Genomic DNA, 22,795 nt, shown 5'->3' with positions numbered 1-22,795 from the left:
GCTTCTTCCCCGAGGCCGGCTACCTCGCCGCCAAGCTCCTCTGCGCGCCCGCCGTCGGTGATCTCGGCACCGTCACCGGGTCGCCGCGCCACCCGGGCCGCCCCGCGCCTCCTCATCGTCGGGAGCGCCGCGGCGAGCCCCCGCGGCCACTCCGGCCATCTCCGCCCCCGCGCCTACCTCCTCCTCCGTCGGTCGACTTCAACGCCAGCGAGGAATCCGGCCATACTCGAAGTTCGTGCTGCTGCTACAGTAACTGGATCTAGATCTAGCATTTGGACAGTTGACTTCTCCCCGAAATCCTAATTATTTTTCCCATGTTCATCATGCCGTAACTTTGCACCCGTAACTCCGTTTTAGGCATATAGCATATCAAAATGTTCATCTCAGAGAGCACATTATTTCATCTCATTGCATCATTTTCATTTGAGTTCATCTTGATGCCGGAAATGCTGTTAGAAGAATGCTATTTGAGATAATTGTCAGATCTGCTACTCCATTTAGCTATTTGTCATTTTTGCCATGATTAGTGTGTGCATGATATGCCCTTGAGCTCTTCATGAGTTTTGTTATATGTTTTGCCATCTATCCAGAGGTGCAACCCATGTATTTTTTTGATGTGTGTGGTGACTAGCACAAGCTTGCAAAGTGGAGCATTCGTTAATGCTGATTTCAGGGACTTAGCATTTCCACTAAGTCCTTGGACTGTTTATCTCATTATGCCATATGTTCTTGTTGTTTCCTAGTGATCCGTGCCTCTTTTGAGGATGAGCAGTAAGGATGTTTTGTTAATCTTGTAGTGCTCTATCCATCCTTGTCTTTGTTTGCAATTATGGAGCACCCTAGCTTGAGTCAATCGAGCTCTACTTTTGTCATTTCATGAATCTGGGCAGATTGTCTACTTGTTAGCAATTTTGCCGAGGTTGTTGTAGTTGGCCCGTGCATGCTATGTTATTGTTCTTGCCATGTCGAGCTTTTATTTTATGTATTCTTGATGGGTGTATGCTTAGATTGTCATGACTTGCTCTGTAGTGAGTGCATCGAGCTCGTAAACATGCCTACTTGATATCTGTTTCAGCATGCTCCAATTTTCCACTAAGTGTGAGAACTGATTATGTTTTTGCCATGTTCACATGCTTGCAAATGTATTTTCCGATCCCTTTTGGCTCAAGGTCACTAAGGGACTTTTGTTAAGCTCTTTGAGTATCTCCATGCCATGCTTTACTTTGCCATGTTCAGGTCCTGTAGTATATAGTTTTCATGCTCCAAAGAGTGCTATCTGATCTGAAATTCCAGACAAGTGTTAATTTCACTAAGTCTGAAATCTGTTTACCAAATGCATTTTTGCCATACTTGTTTGAACCTGTTAATGGATGAATTGGCCGTAGCTCAGTGCTAGTCTTTTGTTAATCATCATGAATGGATCCATTCCATTTAATTTGTTGTCATGTTTGGGTGCTGTAGCATGTTCATCTTGTTGCATTTAGTTGGCTACTTGCTGTAAATCGCAGAACATGGTCATATTTGAATTGCTTGCCATTTCCAAACCGTAACTCCGATTCCGGCGTTCTTCATATCGTTTTCAAGCGATTTCATCTCATCTTTCAAGTGGAACACTTGAATTTCCAAGTTGAGGCCAGGTTCATGCATTCCTTGTCGAATCTTGCATATGCATCGCATATTGCATCCCGCATAGCATACCATCTTTGCATCATGTTGTTTGAGCTTTGCACGTGGTTGATTGTGTCCTTGTTGCTTGTTTGTCTTGTTTGGGTAGAGCCGGGAGACGAGTTCACTAACAAGGAGCCCGTTGAGTTTGCTTTCGAGGATCCAGTCAACTCTGACAACTTTGCAGGCAAGATGATCATACCCTCGAAATCACTACTATCTTTGCTATGCTAGATGCTCGCTCTTTTGCTATGCCTATGCTACGATGCCTACCACTTGCTTATCATGCCTCCCAAATTTCCATGTCAAACTTCTAACCCACCATGTCCTAGCAAACCGTTGATTGGCTATGTTACCGCTTTGCTCAGCCCCTCTTATAGCATTGCTAGTTGCAGGTGAAGATTGGAGACCGTTCCTTGTTGGAACATTATTTACTTGTTGGGATATCATTATATTGCCATGTTCTATTAATGCATCTATATACTTGGTAAAGGGTGGAAGGCTCGGCCTCTCGCCTAGTGTTTTGTTCCACTCTTGCCGCCCTAGTTTCCGTCATATCGGTGTTATGTTCCCGGATTTTGCGTTCCTTACGCGGTTGGGTTATAATGGGAACCCCTTGATAGTTCGCCTTGATTAAAGCTTTTCCAGCAATGCCCAACCTTGGTTTTACCATTTGCCACCTAGCCTCTTTTTCCCTTGGGTTTCCGGAGCCCGAGGGTCATCTTATTTAACCCCCCCCCGGGCCAGTGCTCCTCTGAGTGTTGGTCCACCTGTCAGCTGCCGGTGGCCACCAGGGGCAACTCTGGGCTAGCCTACCCGTATCTAAGACAATCTGAGTGTGCCTGAGAACGAGATATGTGCAGCTCCTATCGGGATTTGTCGGCACATTCGGGCGGTGTTGCTGGATTTGTTTTTAACTTGTCGAAGTGTCTTGTAGAACCGGGATACCGAGTCTGGTCGAAATGTCTCGGGAGAAGGTCTATTCCTTCGTTGACCGTGGGAGCTTGTCATGGGCTAAGTTGGGACTCCCCTGCAGGGATTTGAACTTTCGAAAGCCGTGCCCGCGGTTATGGGCAGATGGGAATTTGTTAATGTCCGGTTGTAGACAACTCGAACCTTAACTTAATTAAAATGAATCAACTGTGTGAGTTGCTGTGATGGTCTCTTCTCGGCGGAGTCCGGTAAGTGAACACGGTGTTGGAGTAATGCTTGCCGCAGGTTGCCCTCTAGTTACTCGTTCGCACTTTGCCTCCTCTTCTCGCTCTCTTTTGCGATCAGGTTAGCCACCATATATGCTAGTCGCTTGCTGTAGCTCCACATATATTACCTTGCCTTACCTATAAGCTTAAATAGTCTTGATCGCGAGGGTGCGAGATTGCTGAGTCCCTGTGGCTCATAGATTACTTCCAAACCAGATGCAGGGCCTGATGATTCCGTTCCAGATGACGCGCTTGAGCTCAAGTGGGAGTTCGACAAGGACTCACACCGATACTACATGTCTTTCCCTGATAATCAGTAGTGGTGCCCAGTTGGGATGATCGGGACCGTGTCGCATGTTGGGTTATCTTTTATTTTGGCGCCGTAGTCGGGCCATGAGTGTTTGAATGTTGTAATGCTATTTATGTACTTTGATTGACGTGGCGAGTGTAAGCCAACTATGTATCTCCCCTTTTATTATCTATATTACATGGGATGTTGTGAAGATTGCCTAACTTGCGACATTGCTTTCAATGCGGTTATGCCTCTAAGTCGTGCCTCGACACGTGGGAGCTATAGCCGCATTGAGGGCGTTACAATGACAATCACTTTCAAGAGAGTTTATACAAGGAATTATGCATCACCATGCACTGCAACAACCAATAATGCATGCGAATGAGATGCAAAAGCTAAGGAAACATAAACCAAAGCTTCTCCACAAAACTCTCTGAAACTTCTCCCCCATTGGCATCGATTGCCAAAATGGGCGAAAAGCTTAGAGGGCCAATATAGATTGTGGTCCTCCATAAATTGTGTATTTCTCAACAAGAGAGTGGAATGCAATACACACATCCAACGGTAAATACTTGGAGGAAGACAAACTATATTGAGGCGCAAAGATTGCTAAAGGAATGATATGCCACAAGGACATAACAAAGAGAGAAACAAGCAATCAAGCAATCAAAAGATACCAATTGAAGCAAGCTATCAAAATATACCAATTGAACCAACTAGGCCAAAGATCCTACGAGCTACATGAATAAAGGATATTATGATAAGAGCAAAGGAGTGTTCTAAAGAAACTAGAGAAGCTCCCCATGATTTGTGCACACATAAGAATTTTTGTATTTGGATACAAAGTGCACAAAATAGGATCATAGCTCCCCCAAAATCAATAGAAACTTACAACAAGTGCAAGTGAGCATATATGAAACTAAGCCTAGTACATGTAACAAACACATGGTTGAGCAATAAGTGAAAGAGGCAACTTAAGAATGGGCTCAACCAAAATGATGTGTGTGAGTCAAGGCAATGCACTTGAGAAGACTAATGTACGGATGAGCATTAAGCATCAATAAAGTCTTGAAAGATTGAGGCAACACAGTGCAAGGCCTATCATTCCCACACACAACAAGCAAATGGGTTCACAAGCTTACCAATAAGCATATAGAGAACCTATGCTTGTGACAACCCACGGTGAAGATAGAAGATGAAAGGCGCGTCAAGACGAGGGATGCCAATTAAGATGGCAAAACCTCGTAAAGATAAGCATGAGGAAAATAATCTTCACCACACAAGAGCGCATCAAGATGCAACGATAGAAGACACGCACTCAAGGCAAAAGCTTTCACGGAGCCACCAAAGAAATAACATAGGAAAGACAAGATGGACGTGAAAGAAAGGATATCATCTAGATATGCAACTTCTCTCAAGTGTATAAGATTCTAGGTAGACGAAATCATGATGATATATATATATATCTACAAAGAAGGATGTACACCCGAAATAGTTACAACACAAAGGAACAAGATATCCAAAAGGAAGTCATACATATACCAATAAGATATTTGCTTGAGAGCATAGCACATGGCTAGATATGGTCTTATTGTATATAAATGAATTCCAACCACACGAACATCAAAGACATCACAACTAGTAACAAGACATCATTGTTGGGATGCTTTGAGAAAGGAAACAAGTATCACAAGAAAGAATGGATAACATGCCATGATACAACCTACACAAGGTTGATGCAAGAAATGTGTGCATGAAGTATATGAAGATACTTGTTACCGAGATAAAATTGGAAGGATGTAGTAGATACCAATTGAAGGTACAAAGTAGTTCATTGATCATCCTAGCTTGACTCCAATAAGCACATGGTGACAACACTTTTATTGTGAGTTAGCCGAGCATCCAATGCATCTCCACTTGTTCCTAGAAGAACAACACAAACAAAATGGTACCCAAACTCATTGGGACCAAAGAGTTAGAGAACCAACAACACATAGGACAAACTCCACATAAATATGTGCATATAGATATGAAAATGAATTTCATGCACATCTCATCCAATTTGAGACTTGGTGGAGTTCCCCCTATATATTGGGTCAAAGAAAGAAAACATGCCAAAGAAACTACAAGAAGTAAATATGCATGCTCAAGACTTTCAAGAACCGAGACCAAAAGACAAAGAAATACCAAGCGAAGAAAAGATACCAAATGAATAAATCATCACTTGGAGGATATCCATAAAAGATACATCAAGGAATGAGATATCCATTGATACACTCAAAAAGAAAGATGTCAAACTCCCAAAAGAGAGGATGGTTCCAAACAAACCGAGCTCTCTACAAAGTTTCATGATGGCACAAAGCACCAAAAAGAAACGGCTTGCCTTCCACAAACACACACTTGATAAGGATCACAAGATGAGTGTTTTATAGAGAATAGGATAGCTCCCCCAAGACTAGTGCATTATAGAGAATTTGCATTTGAATACAAAATGCACGAGGTGGGATCACCACTTTCACTATATCTAGAAAACACTAGACAAGGTCAAGAAATTAACAAGATCCACAAGTGGTATGGAAGACAAAGGGAGTTGATACAATCCTTGGCAAGAGAAAAGGCAAATAAAAAGCAAAAGCCAATGTAAAGATGATCAATAAATTCTACCACAAAAGTGAGTACCAATTGTCAAAAGACAAGAAGTAAATGGAAATAATTCCCAGTGGTAGATAGCAAAGATATCCGACATCATCTTCACACCAACCAAAAAGCAAATTGCAACTTGTAGAGCTAACATGCCACCTAGGAACAAGATAATTTACAATATCAACTCTAGATGACAATATCTCAAATGTACACATTTTCTAGGCTAGTAATATACACATAGCATATTACTCCTCCATAATGTGATACCAATTAAAGATAGACAAGAGGCAATTAAAGGATCCAACAAGAGATAATTAATGGACTATTTAGAATTTGAATTTCACATGAGAAGACATACCACATAGCGACTAGATAATCTTGTAATATCAATACTAGATGGTATTCCTCATGTACACACATTTATAGGATTGTGAGGTGCACAAAGCACATCACTCCCCCACAATGGGATATTCCATTAATCTCTCACAAGAGCCAACTAAGATATGACCAAGATGCACAAAGGCTCAACGAATGACACACATGTACAAGATGTGCAAACCAACACACACATACTTGATTTCTCAAGATAATCAAGTTGGAAGCACAACATATACAAACACATGCAAGGAACAAAGCCAAACATGCAAAGGGGCAAGTAACTTTCAATGTAAACAATTTAAGCACGAGTTACCGCAAGGAGGAACATTGGATATAAGATAGAAACTTGATAATCCGAATGACTTGGCTTGAGACAATGAGAATGATGAAGTCCCCTTAATTCTTCATAATGTAGCTAAGTCTCCAATGACCTCCAACATCACCTATTGATCAAGTTTGAGCTTGTTGGTCCCCAACCAAGTTGGGTCCTAAGAGGTTAGTCACACTAGGCTTGGCTACCCAAATGGTTCTTTGCTTCAAACCACTTTGAGTACCAACAAACTTGGCAACCACATTGCCAACCTTATCCTTCCCAAGAGAATATACATCATCAATAATAATTGGGTTGGATAAGTTACCACTAGTGCATGAAGAAGCGAGGTGACCTTTCTCGCAACATAGGTAGCAACGTCTACTCTTCACTTTCTTCTCACTTGATTTCTCAACTTGAGAGGCATTAGCTTGAGTCTTCTTGGGAAGAGGCCTTTCTTCAACTTGAGGTTGAGCATGAGAATGTACTTGTAGCCGGTTCCCTTGTTGCTTGTCACTAATGGCCTTCTTCTTCAACGGGCAAGATCTAACATGATGCCCTTCAATTTTGCACTTGAAGCAAATAATCTTGGCCGAACTCTTGACTTGTTTTTGGCCCTTCTTGTTGTTCACCTTGGACTTCTTCTTGTTGTTGTTGGAGTTGAATCCAAGTCCACCTTTGTCATTGGGGGATTTTTGCACGCTCAAGATGGTGTTGAGAGTAAATTTCCCTTCATGACTTGTTTCCAAGTCTTTCTTCAAAGAAGTGACTTGGACCTTGAGCTCTTTGATTTCCTCTACATGGTTAGTCTCAACACAAGTACTAGAGGAAGTATAAGCTTCATCGTTAGAGCAACAAGGCAAGGAAAGTAATTCATCACAAGATGTACCAATGTTATGCATGGATGAATTGCGAGGACTAGCACAAGGCAATATAGCATTTTGAATAACAGTAGTGCTAGTATCCACATGAGGCTCACTAGATGTTACCTTAGCAAGCATGGCATCATGAGCTAACTTTAGCACATTATGGGATACTAGAAGATCATCATGAGAGCTTGTGAGCTTTACATGATTTTCTTCCAACATCCCATAATTGCTAGATAGCAACTCAAGTTGAGCCCTTAGCTCAACATTCTCCTTCAATATGGATGCTTCACAAGAGATAGAGTTAGTAGCACAAGCATCATCATTAGAAACAAGAGGAGAAGACAACTTGGCAAGCTCTTTTGAATATGAAGCTTTAAGTTGAGCATGAGACTCGGTGAGTTTGATGAGCTCACTCTTAATGACCCTTGAGCCATTTTCAAGGTGCTCAAAGTTCTCAAGGAGTTTAGCATTCGCAACTTCAATCTCCTCATTTTTAGTTTCAAAATCATTGGCCACCTCAAGAGCTCTATCACGAGATTCCCTCACTCTAGATAATTCTAGAGCAAAAGTCTCCTCAAGAGATTCCTTAGTGGTTTGTTCAAGTTCAAGAGCTTGAGAGAGGTCCGCAATCTCATTAGCGTAATCAAGCTCATGACCTTCCATTTTCTCAATGGTGACCTCATGCTCCTCAAGACGAGATTCCAACTCATCAATATACTTCTTGCCCTCAATGGCAATGGACATGATTTCCATGAAGTTGGAACGAGCAATTTTATTTTTATGAAGAGCTTTAAAAACCATTTCCCCCTTAATTTTTAAGGAGGCAACATTATCATTATCTTCATCATTGTCCTCATCATCATTAGTATCAACATCATCATCAAGAGACATATTGGGTTTCAAAGTAGGAGATACCTTTGAAGCCTTAGCCATAAGGCAAAAAGCAATAGATGATGATGTAGGATCCCTTGAAGCACCATTTAAAAAAACATCTTGTTTCATTGAGTGTTGGGTTTCCTCTACATTGTTAGCACCACAACTCGAGGAAATACAAGCATTTTTATCATAGCAACAAGATATAGCAAGCATATCGTCATGAGATTTAGTCAAACAATTTCTACAAGATATGCACGGACTATCAATAAAAGCATGTGAAACATGTATGGTGCTCGAAGTGTTAAAGTCCAAAGAAGAAGCATTGCAATAAGATAGTGATGAATGATCATCCACAATAAGCATACTATCATCATTGCAATGACCAACACTACTCACCATATCATTACCTTGTGGCAAACCACATGTAGGTGAAGTAGAAGAAGTTGAGAAGACTATACGGCCGGATGTGGAGGGAGAACAATCATCCCCACAAAACTTGGACACGCCATATTTATCTTGAAGCTTTGTCCACAACTCATGAGCATCCCGGAATGGCATGAGTTGAAATATAACTACATTGCTCAAAGCATCGAAAAGCACATTAGAAGCTTGAGCATTAAGATAAGAGTTTCTCTCATCCTCTAAAGATAATCTTTGGGGATCCTCTGGAGGAGAAAAACCCATATCTACAATTCGCTCTAAATTTGGGTCCATGACCCTAAAGAGATTAAGCATGCGAATTACCCAAACATCAAAATTTGTGCCATCGAAAGTAAGAGTGTCAGAGAATCCTAATCCCCTAGTTGACATCCTTCCTCTCTAGGCGGTTAAGCCCTATAAAAAGAGATGAGGCTCTGATACCAATTGAAAGATTGTGGATGTCGCCTAGAGGGGGGGTGAATAGGCGCTTTAAAAATAATTACGGTTTAGGCTTGAACAAATGCGGAATAAACCTAGCGGTTAATTTGTCAAGCACAAAACCTACAACAACTGGCCTCACCTATGTGCACCAACAACTTATGCTAAGCAAGATAAACTACTAGGTGATAGCAAGATATATGACAAGAAACAATATGGCTATCACAAGGTAAAGTGCATAAGTAAAGAGCTCGGGTAAGAGATAACCGAGGCACGCGGAGACGACGATGTATCCCGAAGTTCACACCCTTGCGGATGCTAATCTCCATTTGGAGCGGTGTGGAGGCACAATGCTCCCCAAGAAGCCACTAGGGCCACCGTAATCTCCTCACGCCCTCGCACAATGCAAGATGTCGTGATTCCACTAAGCGACCCTTGGGGGCGGTCACCGAACCCGTACAAATGGCAACCCTTGGGGGCGGTCACCGAACCCGTACACTTTGGCAACCCTTGGGGGCGGTCACCGGTACCCGTCAAATTGCTCGGGGCGATCTCCACAACTTAATTGGAGACCCCGACGCTTGCCCGGAGCTTTATACCACAATGATTGAGCTTCGAACACCACCAACCGTCTAGGGCGCCAAGGCACCCAAGAGGAACAAGCTCTAGGGTGCCCAAACACCCAAGAGTAATAAGCTTCTCAAACTTCACTTCCACGTATCACTGTGGAGAACTCAAACCGATGCACCAAATGCAATGGCAAGGACACACGGAGTGCCCAAGTCCTTCTCTCCCAATCCCACCAAAGCAACTAATGCTAGGGAAGAAAATTAGAGGAAGAACGAAAGAAGAATAAGAAGAACTCCAAGATCTAGATTCAAGGGGTTCCCCTCACTTAGAGGAGAAAGTGATTGGTGGAAACGTGGATCTAGATCTCCTCTCTCTTTTCCCTCAAGAACTAGCAAGAATCCTGGGAGGGATTGAGAGTTAGCAAGCTCGAAGAAGGTCAACAATGGGGGAAGAACACGAACTAAAAAGGATTAGATTCATTGAGGAAGAAGATCCCCTTTTATAGGTGGGGAAAAATCCAACCGTTATGCTCACAGCCCGCACAGAGCGGTACTACCGCTGCAAGGATCAGTACTACCGCTAGGGCAGAAGTACCCCTTTGAAAAACAACAACAAGGAGGCAAAAGGCCAGAAGAACCGCTGGAGCGGTACTACCGCTCGTCCTCATGGTACTACCGCTCGACCTCACGGTACTACCGCAAATGGTAGCGGTACTACTGCTTGCGAGCGGTACTAAGAAAATACATCCAGGCCTACCACCGCAAGACTTGGGACGAGTTTTTGGTCCGAAGCGGTACTACCGTTGTAGGAACCGCGGTAGTACTGCTCTGGAGCGGTAGTAAAAAATTACATCCGCTCCAATTCGCGGTAGTACCGCTGCAGCCTTTTCAGAACACCAAAACTGTCACAACTTTTGCAAACGGACTCCGAATTTGATGAAACCAAGTTTGTTGGAAAGCTAGCGACAAGGGCTAACACAATCTTCAAAGAAATATCAATAAGAAGCAAATGAGAAAAGGTCCATAAGAAAATGGTGAGGACCCTTCCTCGGATAAGACCGGTAAAACCTACAACACCGAAAACATCATAGAAGACGCATGCGAACTCCGTTTTCGATGAACTCAAGCTTGTAATCAAGATGACCATAAGCTCTAAGACTCACAAAGAGAACCAAACAAGAACCAAGAAATATGATGCAAGGATGCAATGGTTTGAGCTCTCTACTAACGATACGATCAAGCTACCAACTTGAGAGCCCCCCTTGATAGTACGGCAAACGATCCTATAACCCGGTCTCCAAACTACCACCATGAGACCGGTAAGATAGAAAACTATCAAGGGCAAACCTTTGCCTTGCACATGGTCCACTTGAGCTAGATGATGACGATCTTGACTCCCTCAAGTTGGACCACCTTTCTTGATTGCGTTGGCTCGATGAAGACTAGATGATTGCTCCCCCATAATCCACTATGGGTGAGCCACTCTTCGGCACATCTTCCCAAGTCCATTGTCACCACAATGGACGGCAGGCTTCAAGCACTTGATCTCTTCGCGATGATCCACTTGAACTTGCACACGACAATCTTGATGATGATCACCACTTGATGTCATCCTCTCCATGGGTTGAGTGATATCTTCCTCTTGACACAAGCCCATGAACACGTACCTAACCCCACACAGAACTCTCACATAGACCATGGGTTAGTACACAAAGCACAATGGACAATGCTTACTAAACCATGGGATCACTTGATCCCTCTCGGTACATCTTCTAGGCTTTGTGAGTTGATCAACTTGATTCACTCTTGACTTAGTCTTGATCAACCTTGAATCTTTCCAACTCTCTTCATTTGGATGATGTATTGAAGGTAAACATGAATGATCACACAATCTTCTTCTTCAAGACATGCTTGCAATAAGCTCAACTCTCACATGACCAAGCTTTGGATAATTCCTTAATAGCACCTTGGTCAACACAAACTCTCCTTGAAACCAACACATGTATTCCAAGAAAAGCCTATGGACAAAACCTTCAAATATAACTCAAGGCAACCATTAGTCCATAGAGATTGTCATCAATTACCAAAACCAAACATGGGGGCACCGCATGTTCTTTCAGGAGCACAATATGAAAATGTCAATCGTAGATCCATCGAGTATTGACCACCGGGCTGATTTGGGCAGCAGTTGAAGGACTAACTGAAGGTACGTCTACACTCTCGAAGCCTTGCTCACACCAAAGCGTGTCCATAGTTTACAACTTTTTACAAAGTGATGAATGTTCCTTCCCTGAACCTTGTATTCATCAGCTGTTGCATGTTGGTCCTTCTATTCCATAGGAGCCATCTATCTCTCTGATTTCACCGGCGGGGTTCGCTCTATGCTTTACTGTTCACTGCGACATGCATTGTATTGACACACTATTCTCAGAGACCCGTGAACACTTAAGTCTAAAGAGACCCATGGGTGGCGTGCGAGGTTACTGATTTCACCGGTGCTTGCTCCCCTCTATTGTTGCAGATGGAAAGTGAAAGATCGTGGATGTCGCCTAGAGGGGGGGGGGGAATAGGCGTTTTAAAATAATTACGGTTTAGGCTTGAAAAAATGCGGAATAAACCTAGCGGTTAATTTGCCGAGCACAAAGCCTAAAACAACTAGGCTCACCTATGTGCACCAACAACTTATGCTAAGAAATATAAGCAACTATGTGATAGCAAGATATATGACAAGAAACAATATGGCTATCACAAAGTAAAGTGCATAAGTAAAGGGCTCGGGTAAGAGATAATCGAGGCACGAGGAGACGACGATGTATCCCGAAGTTCACACCCTTGCGGATGCTAATCTCCGTTTGGAGCGGTGTGGAGGCACAATGCTCCCTAAGAAGCCACTAGGGCCACCGTAATCTCCTCACGCTCTCGCACAATGCAAGATGCCGTGATTCCACTAAGGGACCCTTGAGGGCGGTCACCGAACCCGTACAAATGGCAACCGTTGGGGGCGGTCACCGAACCCGTACACTTTGGCAACCCTTGGGGGCGGTCACCGGTACCCGTCAAATTGCTCGGGGCGATCTCCACAACCTAATTGGAGACCCCGACGCTTGCCCGGAGCTTTGCACCACAATGATTGAGCTCCGAACACCAACAACCGTCTAGGGAGCCCAAGCACCCAAGAGGAACAAGCTCAAGGGTACCAAGCACCCAAGAGTAATAAGCTTCTCAACTTGTAACTTCCACGTATCACGTGGAGAACTCAAACCGATGCACCAAATGCAATGGAAAGGGCACACGGAGTGCCCAAGTCCTTCTCTCTCAAATCCCACCGAAGCAACTAATGCTAGGGAGGAAAATGAGAGGAAGAACAAGAAAGAGAACACCAAGAACTCCAAGATCTAGATCCAAGGGGTTCCCCTCACATAGAGGAGAAAGTGATTGGTGGAAATTTGGACCTAGATCTCCTCTCTCTTTTCCCTCAAAAACTAGCAAGAATCCATGGAGGGATTGAGAGTTTAGCAAGCTCGAAGAAGGTCAACAATGGGGGAAGAACACGAGCTCAAAGGATAAGGTTCAATGGGAAGAAGACCCCCTTTTATAGGAGGGGGGAAATCCAACCGTTATGTGCTCAGCCCGCATATGAGCGGTACTACCGCTCAGGAGGAAGAAATAGGGAAAAGGAGCAACAAAACATGAACCTTGGGACGGTAGTACCGTAGGAGACAGCGGTACTACCGCTGGGTTAGGCGGTACTACCGCACCCTTCGGCGGTACTGCCACGCAGAACGAAGGGTAAAGGGAAAGAGGGAATCGGGCGGTACTACCGCGGAGGAAGGGCGGTACTGCCGCTAAGGAGCAGTACTGCCGCACTACTGCCGCGGCGAGGTACCGAACAATCCGACACAGAAAAAGACCCTCGAATCGACGCGGTAGGGACCTGGTAAGCCAACGGTAGTACTGCTGCGGAGTCACCGCCAGTACTACCGCTATGGAGAGGTACTGCCGCTTGTGACTCCTCAGCGGTACTACCGCTGGGTACCACGGTACTACCGTTGGGACCCTGACAAAAACCACACTCAAGAAAACCAGAACTGCCATAACTTCTGCATATGAGCTCCGAATTGAGCAAACTCAAGCTTGTTGGAAACAAGACGACGAGTAGCATCAAAACAGCAGGGGAGGTATGCCAACAAATAGAGGAGAGAAACCTCCAACCGAGAAGAACCGGCAAAACCTCCAACATCGAAAACATCATAGAAGATGCATGCGAACTCCGTTTTCGATGAACTCAAGCTTGTCATCAAGATGACCATAAGCTCTAAGACTCACAAAAAGAACCAAACAAGAACCAAGAAAGATGATGCAAGGATGCAATGGTTTGAGCTCTCTATGAACGATACGGTCAAGCTACTCATTGAGAGCCCCCCTTGATAGTACGACAATCGATCCTATAACCCGGTCTCCCAACTACCATCATGAGACCGGTAAAATAGAAAACCTACCAAGGGCAAACCTTTGCCTTGCACATGGTCCATTTGAGCTAGATGATGACGATCTTGACTCCCTCAAGTTGGACCACCTTTCTTGATTGGGTTGACTCGATGAAGACTAGTTGATTGCTCCCCATACTCCACTATGGGTGAGCCACTCTTCCGCACATCTTCACAAGTCCATTGTCACCACAAAGGACGGCAAGCTTCAAGCATTTGATCTCTTCGTGATGCTCCACTTGAACTCGCACACCGCAACCTAACCCCACAAAGAACCCTCACGAAGACCATGGGTTAGTACACAAAGCGTAATTGGCAATGCTTACCATACCATGGGATCACTTGATCCCTCTCGGTACATCTTCTACGCTTTGTGGGTTTAGTCTTGATCAACCTCTCACAAGACCAATCTTTAGGTAATTCCTTGAATAGCACCTTGGTCGACACAAACTCTCCTTGAACCCAACACATGCACCCCAAGAAAAGCCTATGGACAAAACCTTCAAATATAACTCAAGGCAACCATTAGTCCATAGAGATTGTCATCAATTACCAAAACCAAACATGGGGGCACCGCATGTTCTTTCAGAAAGGATAATAGGAAATCCTATGTCCTCGTCAAATTGCTACTGGCTAACACAAAGAGATGTCCACTAGGGGTCGACGAGGAGACTCTACAACAATATGTGTGGGCATATATGTGGTATCTTTTATCGCATGTCGTCTTTACAGGCTGCTCAAGGGACATTAATTACCTTGTGGATGTATCTCAACTTTCTAAGAGTTTGGGACGCTAAGTACAACTAGGGGTCCAAAAGTCTAGACGAGCCAGGGGTGCGAAAGTCAAGACCATCAGACCCAAGTTGTACTTAGCATCTCAGCATATCCATGAGGCGATGCCCCCTAAGAAGTCTGAAAAGACAACATGCGATAAGGGATACCACAGACATGCCCGTGGGTATTGCTGTTCTGTCCCCTTGTCGACCCCTCGCAGGCATCCCCTTTTGTTAGCAAGTAGCCACTTGAACAGGACACCCTTCTTTCCATTTGCGAATAGAGGAAGCAAGAACCAATGAGAGTTGTAACTCTCGCACGCCACCCTCGTTGTCCATATTTTGGGTGAGAGGCTCATCGTTGATTGGAAGGGCGGTGATCATGGCGAAATCCTCCAGGGTGACCGTCATTCCGCCACAGCGGAGGTGAAAACTGTGTGGGCCTTCAATGGTCTAGGAGGGCAATGAGGGAACATGGTTGATCTTCGACGAGGCACGCTTGAACAGGAGGACAAAGGGTAGTAAGCCTGCTTTCTTGAAGTATGGCACGTATCGTTCGTTGTATGGCATCCCGGTGGCTTTTGTGTGGCCCCTCATGCACAAGGTTGGCAGCGTCTGTCAAAATTGCACAAATTGTGACCACTACCTTCAAATTGCAAACTATAAAGTGACATTAACAAGATTTTGCTTATTACTTGTCCATTCTCAATATACCGCCCAGAATGGTCCTTATTGTAAATATTGTCAAGTTCAAGATACCAACGGCCATTGGCCGGATCAATGACCATCCCACATGACACAATTGACATTGTCATCAACTATTTGATACAAATCATGAGACAATCATTAAATATACATACATGAACAAAATCTTATACTTTTACATGACCTGAACTTGTCATTACAAAATAATATACACATATGTCAAAACAATTTGTAACTCATACAAAAAATTATTACTATGTTAGGTCCAACACCAAAAAAATCTACTTCAAATCCAAGTCAATGGATATAGATGATTAATACACACAAGGTCAATCATTACCATCTAAGAGCATCTACAGCCGTATTGAACAAATTTGGCCCCTCAAATGCCCGCGACGCACCAGCCGGACTGAACAAATTTGGCCCCTCAAATGCCCGCTGCGCACCCGGTCAGCGTCCGGGCATGTACGTTTTGACTCCCTATTTTTTTTTCATTCACGCAGCTATGTCCCTCACATTTTTGTTATATATGTCTGTTCGTTCTCGAGGAAAAAAGAATGGCTTTGGCGGTAAGGTATACACGTCCTACCGCCTGTCACTTTAGCGGTAGGTACTTTGCCACGTCAACATGGCCCGGGGTGGCGACCGGGCTTTGACCACGTCCCAGCCGCCGAAAGCCAGATTGTGTTAAAATTTTAAAGCGGGATCAAATTGCCAAAATTTTGAGTAAAAGGTCAAAACAATGATTTTGGTCCAGCATGGAAGGGGCGGAGAACGATATGAAATGTCAACTGTAGATCCACCGAGCACTGACTACGGGGCGGACTGACTGAAGGTACGTCTACTGTCTACACTCTGGAAGCCTCGCTGACGCCGCAGCGAGTCCATAGTTTGCAGGGTTTTTACCAACTGATGGAAGTACTTTCCTCGAACCTCGTAGTACTCATCAGCTGCTGCCCGTTCTTGGCCTCTTCTATTCCATAGCTATGAGCCATCTCTCTGATGATTTCACCGGCGGGGTTCGCTGTTCGCTTTACTGTTCACTGCGTCATGCGTTGTACTGGCGCACTGCTCCCGGAGACCCGTGAACACCTCAGTCTAAAGAGACCAAGACAGATGAACAGCCGACGAGAGCAGCAGCTGGGTGACTTTATGTAAGATCCCAGGAACATGAATTTGACCTGTAACTTGGTTCATCACGACAAGAAAGAAAGGTAAGTGAATCCATCAGTCATGGAAATGGTTTTTGCTCACATTGCAAGGCCACTGAACGAACAGCTTATAGGTAGGAGTACCTTTTTTCTTCAGAAAACAAGAACTTGCACATCTCACACTAACCAAATTATTTATATGACAACGAAGAATGTGTGTACATCTGAATCACCTAGATCAGACATTCCCTTTTGCATACTAAAAAACCAAGGAATGCTGACTATAGAACGAGGAAATTAGACTCCTCAATCATATTTTAACAGGCTAGTTGTTAAACAAGTGCTAAGGTTCACAGAAACAGCCACAGCATAGGATACGTGACCCAGGAATCCTTCCTGTCTGGCGAATCAGATCGGCCTTCTGAACTGCCCTAGCTGCTTGCTTGTTCATCTTGGCGTTGGCTGATGCCCGTTTCTCCTCGGCCACGCGGCGTGCCAGCTCCAGCCTTTCGGCCATCCTCGCCATGGCCTCGCTTCTCATTTTCTCCGCGCGTTCCTGTCATAGAACAGCTTGTCATTACTAGCTACAAGCTACTAAAGAGTATGATGCATTCAGAGTATGTGTTCGTGTTAACGAAAGCAGGGTTGCAGATAATAAAATTTAGTGGAAATGCACCTCTAGCTTCTTCATTTCGGATTCAACTTTTGTTCTTTGGCGGCTCTCCCATGCTTCGATCTTCAGCTCTTCCTTCTTGAATCTAAGCAACAAAATACTATTTCAGACAACATGAAGAAAACCACTATTTACATGATTTCATTATGTTTCCATCTCCTTTTATAGCTCACTAGTAGAACAAACAACGAAGGGTAGCAGATAGTCTGATGGAATATACCGTGCTGTATGTTTAGAATTTTCGGCGTCCTCGAATGCTGCAGCACGAGTAGCATATTCCTGCTTCATCCTCTCCAGATCAGCGATGCTCGGCGTCGCAGAGACTAATTCTAGCTCCTCTTTGCTAGCCCATGAAGCGATGTTCATCTTTCCTAGTTGTACACCTAGGGCAGCAATTTCTTTCCTTGCCTTGAGCCTGATTTCATCCTCTGACAATTCATTCATGCCACCTTTTCTGTTGAAATAAGGACCATCATCTGCATTGTCTTCTCCTATTGATGCCGTCGATCGTCCACCTACAGGAGTTGATGGTATCGAACAATTCGGGCTGCGAGTCGGTGTCACAGACCCAAGTGGTGTTCCTGTTCTTGATGGATCTTGACTTGGTATTGGAGTCATTTCTGTGCCCACATCTCTCACAGACACCGCCTGAACTGTAGAAATAGCTGTGTGCAATAGTTCATATCAGTTGACAGAAATCGAAGCAAGAAAACTGAACTGTAAAGTAACAATGAGAAAGCTACCTTCAGTATCATTGCAGGGCTTAATTGCAATCGAATTGGTTTCAGCTTGACCCTTCTGATACTCTGAGTTGGCGCTAGAACCTTGATCTGCACAGACATCTGCGTGCCTGACCAACTTTGGCTGATGCGAAGCGAAAGACAGCCTCTCTAATATGCTCCGAGAGGCCGACGAAGCCGGGTTGAATCTCTTCATGTTCTGAATGGGGCGAGCAAATGCGCCGTGGTGTTTGGGCACAATGCCACCGCCCCTGGGCGCAGCGGAATTCACCTGGTGCGCACTCTGGTTCTGCGATGCGCCCTTGGCGGTGTTTTGCTGAACAGTCTGCTTGTTCACAATCCATTTCTCCGCGTCGTTCCACTTGGAGGAAGCCTGTCTAGAGAAGTACCCAGCCGTTGGGTTCTGCGCCGCGGTCTTCTCGCCTCCATGGAACTCAAAGCTGCTGGTGCTGGCATCGTCAAGACCACTGTCGCATTCGTTGCTGTCCTCCTCGACCGTTCGCACAGGATGTATCATGCTTGAGTTGCTCGGCGCGGGTTGGTGAACTGAACTCTTGGGCATGTTCTGAACCTTGTAGCTATCTACTGCTGGATCCTTGTCTACAACTTCGGTGTTGCTGACTGCTGCAGGGCATTTGGTGGCACCGGAGCTGTCTGAAACGGCAAGCAGAGCGAGATGGCTATAGATGTGATGTCCTTGATCAGGGAAAAAGTAAGCTAAACACAAATAGGGTAGCGTTATGGATGTACCTTCGTCAAGAACATCGCATACTAATAATCTGTTCTGCGCTAGCGATGGCTCGGCGTTCTTTGAAGGCGATGTTCGCGACGAGCTGCTGCTGATGACCCTCACACGATTGTGGGCTCCCAGGAGCTTCATCCTCAGCTTTGTGGGAGAAAGGGCGCCTGCCTACATGAACACCAAAGGAGGTAAGTCTTCATCTACGGAAGCATTATAACTTAGAACGTCTTCATTCATTACAACTCAAAATATTTCTAGGCAGGAAGCTTATAGCTCTACAAAGTGCCAAGAAATTACAAGTACTAGTGTCATGCAAGATTTTAGACGTTTGGACAGCGACAGTCAGTAGAATGGCCATTTGACACTTCTATTTCCTGACTGGGACACGAGAGCAGTGAAATCAGCATCACTTTAGCAGGTAGTACTAAAATACAGTAGTGCCGACGCCAAATTCTTCAGAATGGGCCTTGGATATTTCCACTACCTATGCAGAGGGACAGTTTTTCTGCATATTTAGCAGTAGGCTTACTTTAACCAGTATAGTTAGCTTCCCTTTGACTGACAAAACAGATTTACCGAATAAGTGATAACTGAACAAACATACAGTTTATAAACAAGCCGCTAACTAACTCCTAGATTCCAAAAAAAAGCTCAAATTATTCCCAAATTGCTCAGCTCCGACGCCTGACAGCGAGACTAGCTTTAATCCTCTAGAACAAAAAAAAGGAGACTGGCTTTGATCTTGTGATAAGAAAAGGGAAAGTAGTATAGAACCGCAACAAAACATGCTAGACTTGGAAACGAGGAGCAGAGAGAGCACATCTATATCCAGAAAACGAAATGTTTCCGGAAAAAAACCGGAGTAGTAAAATGAAGCATAACGGAGCAGGCGCTGATTAGGCGGGTGGGGATCAAGCGAGGCGCTGCGCCGGCCTGGATGGAGCGGAGCCCGTACCTGGGGCTTGTGAATCCTCTCATACTCCATTGCTCGCTCCGTGCTGGTCTGCTGGCCGGACGCGCGCTTCTGTGTGTGCCCCGCCCTCTCTGCTTGGGCGGCGGCTGCTGAGAGTGGGGAGGGAGAGTGAGAGAGGAAGAAGGGGGTGGGGAGGAGAAGAGAACACAGTAATACTACGCTACACGGTGGGGACTTTGGCTAGTGTAAGCGGAGATCTGTGATGTCTTGCCCTTTTTTAGTTACGCCTACTGGACAGCAGTCCACAGCTGAGTTTCTTTGGCCGTGTTTCCGAACCCTCAAAATCTCCGTGTTTCCGCTGCAACGAAAGGTCTCATCGACGCAGTGGAAGCACAGACCACAGAGCTGGCTGCTGCTCCTACAATTACTACTGTACAAGCACCGTAGAAACCCATTCTGGCTCAAACAGAGAGCCGTTTGCTGTACCTGTACTTGTTACCACCAACAACCTTAGACGAGTTTTCTTTTAATCTACTAGACGGAAAGTGCCCGTCCTCTTTTCTCCCATTACACAAAGTTATCTGATTAGTGCTAGCATCTCTCACTGACACGGGCACGGAGTAGGGAAATTACCGTCTGATTATCTCTCACTGACACGGGTTAGTGTTAACAACTGGCGGGCATAATCTTATGAAAATCTAGCATTTCTCGAGATGCGTGCGCTTTTAACGCTCCAAACTCCAAAGCCCCGAACTTTTATTATTCCTCCTCTAGCATAATCTCAGCAGCACGGTGGCGCTGGTGGTGGTCAAACAGAGGTCCCGATGCCGGACCGGCCTCGACTGGACTGGACGGGAGCCCTATCCCATCCATCCATCCCACCTCTGATGAATCACACGACGCAGGCCGCCCCATCCCTCGTGTCAGTGACTACAAGCTCTGTTTACGTGCTAGAGTATTATTTACCCCGATCTCTCTGCCCTTTTCACCGTCCAGCCCCATGTCATGATGAGCTCACTCGCCTCGCCCGCGGCTCCAGAGCCCAGACCCGACTCTCGCCGTGATCTTGTGGCTGCCCTCGGTGTCGTCACGCATGGATATACTTTTGTCTCGTACTTACTCTGCTTGCCGTTCGCCAAAGTTGACCCAAGTTTCCTCTGCGCTGCACGAATCTCATAGTACGTAGAGTACGTGTAGTTGGTTATTATGGCCTCTGCTGTGCTGCCTCAGCCTGCTGGCTGCTGCATGCTCTCACACCCTCTGATCCTGGCCTCATCTGTTTGGATTCACCGTGTAGTACGAGCGAATTATGGACATGTGTGAGGCGAGTGAGCCATGCTACGGATCACGTACTACCAAGTGTACTGGATGATTGAATTGGTGCTGAATCATGTGCTGCAGTCGTGGGACTGATTTTGGCACGTTTAATGGTTCATCATTAGTGCTGGTGGCCTTACAAAATTTGTGGTCCAACTTGGTGGCCAGCGAGCATCAGTACGAGTGCTCACAGAGCTGTCCGCTTTGATTAACAATACTGTACCGTCCATCTTTGGTAGGTTTGACTGGTCAAACACGCTGATGATTGAGTCGTAGTACGCACTTATTTATCCCAGCTAGTTTTGCATTTATCAGGTCTTCTTGATTACCAGTGGGATTGTCTCACTCTGTCTCTTGTTGGCGTAGCGATATGAACCCTAGAATGCCCGAGGACTTTTAAGTTAACCCCAATTTGATATACTAGGTCCCCATTTTCCTGGATCCAAAGGTCCACCTCATAATCTTTAACTATACTAGTGGCCAAATCCTAAACTGTTAGTGCATCATGTTATGTGAGCATGTCCCAACCCGAGCATCATGTTATGTGGGCAACTTTCCAAGTTCTGTTGTTAACTTGTTATGATACTCCCTCCTTTCCCGGCCAACCTCCAAATTTTCATATTTTATTATATTAGGCTCACATATGGAAATCTAGGGCACCGGCGTCCGCGAATTTTTTCACTTGGATTGCTGCAAGAAACCGATGTTGGACAACAGATAGACTCCAAAGAAGCTTGCTTCCACACCCGGCTGCGTGTCCCTTCTGTGATCAAGAACCTGGAACCATAAATCACCTAACTCTAGGGTGTGTGCTTGCCAGGCAAGTCTGGGTAGTTATAATGGACAATTGGGAAAAGCTAGAGTGGATGCCTCACCCGGATGCAAGCCTTGTGGATTGGTGGACAGCACTCAACCCACCAAGGCAGTTCAGACAGGAAATATGGACCGTGATCGTTCTGGTGGCTTGGACGCTATGCAAGCATGGAAATGACATATTGTTCAAGGGCGCTTCACCCTCACAGGACGACGTGCTCAAACAGATTGAGGCGGACGGGCAAAACTGGAGGGCGGCACAACTACTACAGATAGCGGGATCACTTCCGAGAAGGGTAGACACGGTGGCTAGTAGCGAGTAATCCACATGTGGTGTGTTGGCACCTTGTGCCGTGGATGAGTTGTGACTAATTCTACCTTCTTCGCATCTTCTATTTATGATCTCGATACGTCAACTTGACATATCCTTGAATTTTTTTATATTAGGCTCACTTTGAGTCCAATTGAGTTAAAATGCTTCGAGTCTCGCACCACATTTAATTCATAGAGATAAAAGAGAGGAAATTAGTGGTCATGCATGCATCTTATTCTACATGCACCATGCAAGTCCAATGAGAGGAAGAGTGCTACACTTATTGCTTTGGAAATTGAATATGTAAGAAATATTTCACTGGGCAGATTTGTATCCAAAAAACTGGTGACATCCACTCACAATCTACCTTGATTGAAGAAATTTCGGATTTGAACCATCTAAACCGGAAGGGAGGGAGTATTGCATAATATGGTGATGTTGTTATGTTATTGCACGATCTTACACATTTGCACATTCATTCGGATTTCATTTGAGCTAGTATTTATTTG

General features: G+C 44.9%; 1 protein-coding gene across 1 annotated transcript; it reads right to left on the bottom strand.

Annotated features, from left to right (window-relative positions):
- Nucleotides 1–16,950: 16,950 nt before the first annotated feature.
- LOC123190460 (uncharacterized) lies at nucleotides 16,951–20,126 on the bottom strand. Its single transcript, XM_044603105.1, has 6 exons — nucleotides 19,886–20,126; nucleotides 18,939–19,098; nucleotides 18,192–18,842; nucleotides 17,669–18,113; nucleotides 17,452–17,533; nucleotides 16,951–17,331 (listed from the first exon to the last, which is right to left on the bottom strand). Exons 1-6 carry the CDS (start codon nucleotides 19,913–19,915, stop codon nucleotides 17,119–17,121), a joined length of 1,581 nt encoding a protein of 526 aa, XP_044459040.1. The 5' UTR covers nucleotides 19,916–20,126; the 3' UTR covers nucleotides 16,951–17,118.
- Nucleotides 20,127–22,795: the final 2,669 nt, after the last annotated feature.

Source organism: Triticum aestivum, chromosome 2A (genome assembly GCF_018294505.1).
Source record: "Triticum aestivum cultivar Chinese Spring chromosome 2A, IWGSC CS RefSeq v2.1, whole genome shotgun sequence".
NCBI classification, from domain to species: domain Eukaryota; kingdom Viridiplantae; phylum Streptophyta; class Magnoliopsida; order Poales; family Poaceae; genus Triticum; species Triticum aestivum.
Note: the sequence above shows the minus strand (reverse complement) of the source record. Positions and strands in the feature narration are given on the sequence as shown.

Excerpts from the sequence above, each read along its gene's own strand:
- LOC123190460 (XM_044603105.1), bottom strand. The coding sequence starts at position 19,915 with ATGGAGTATGAGAGGATTCACAAGCCCCAG. Across the intron at positions 18,843-18,938 it reads ATGCGATGTTCTTGACGAAG|ACAGCTCCGGTGCCACCAAA; the intron begins GTACATCCATAA and ends TTGCCGTTTCAG. Across the intron at positions 17,534-17,668 it reads AATTCTAAACATACAGCACG|ATTCAAGAAGGAAGAGCTGA; the intron begins GTATATTCCATC and ends TTTGTTGCTTAG.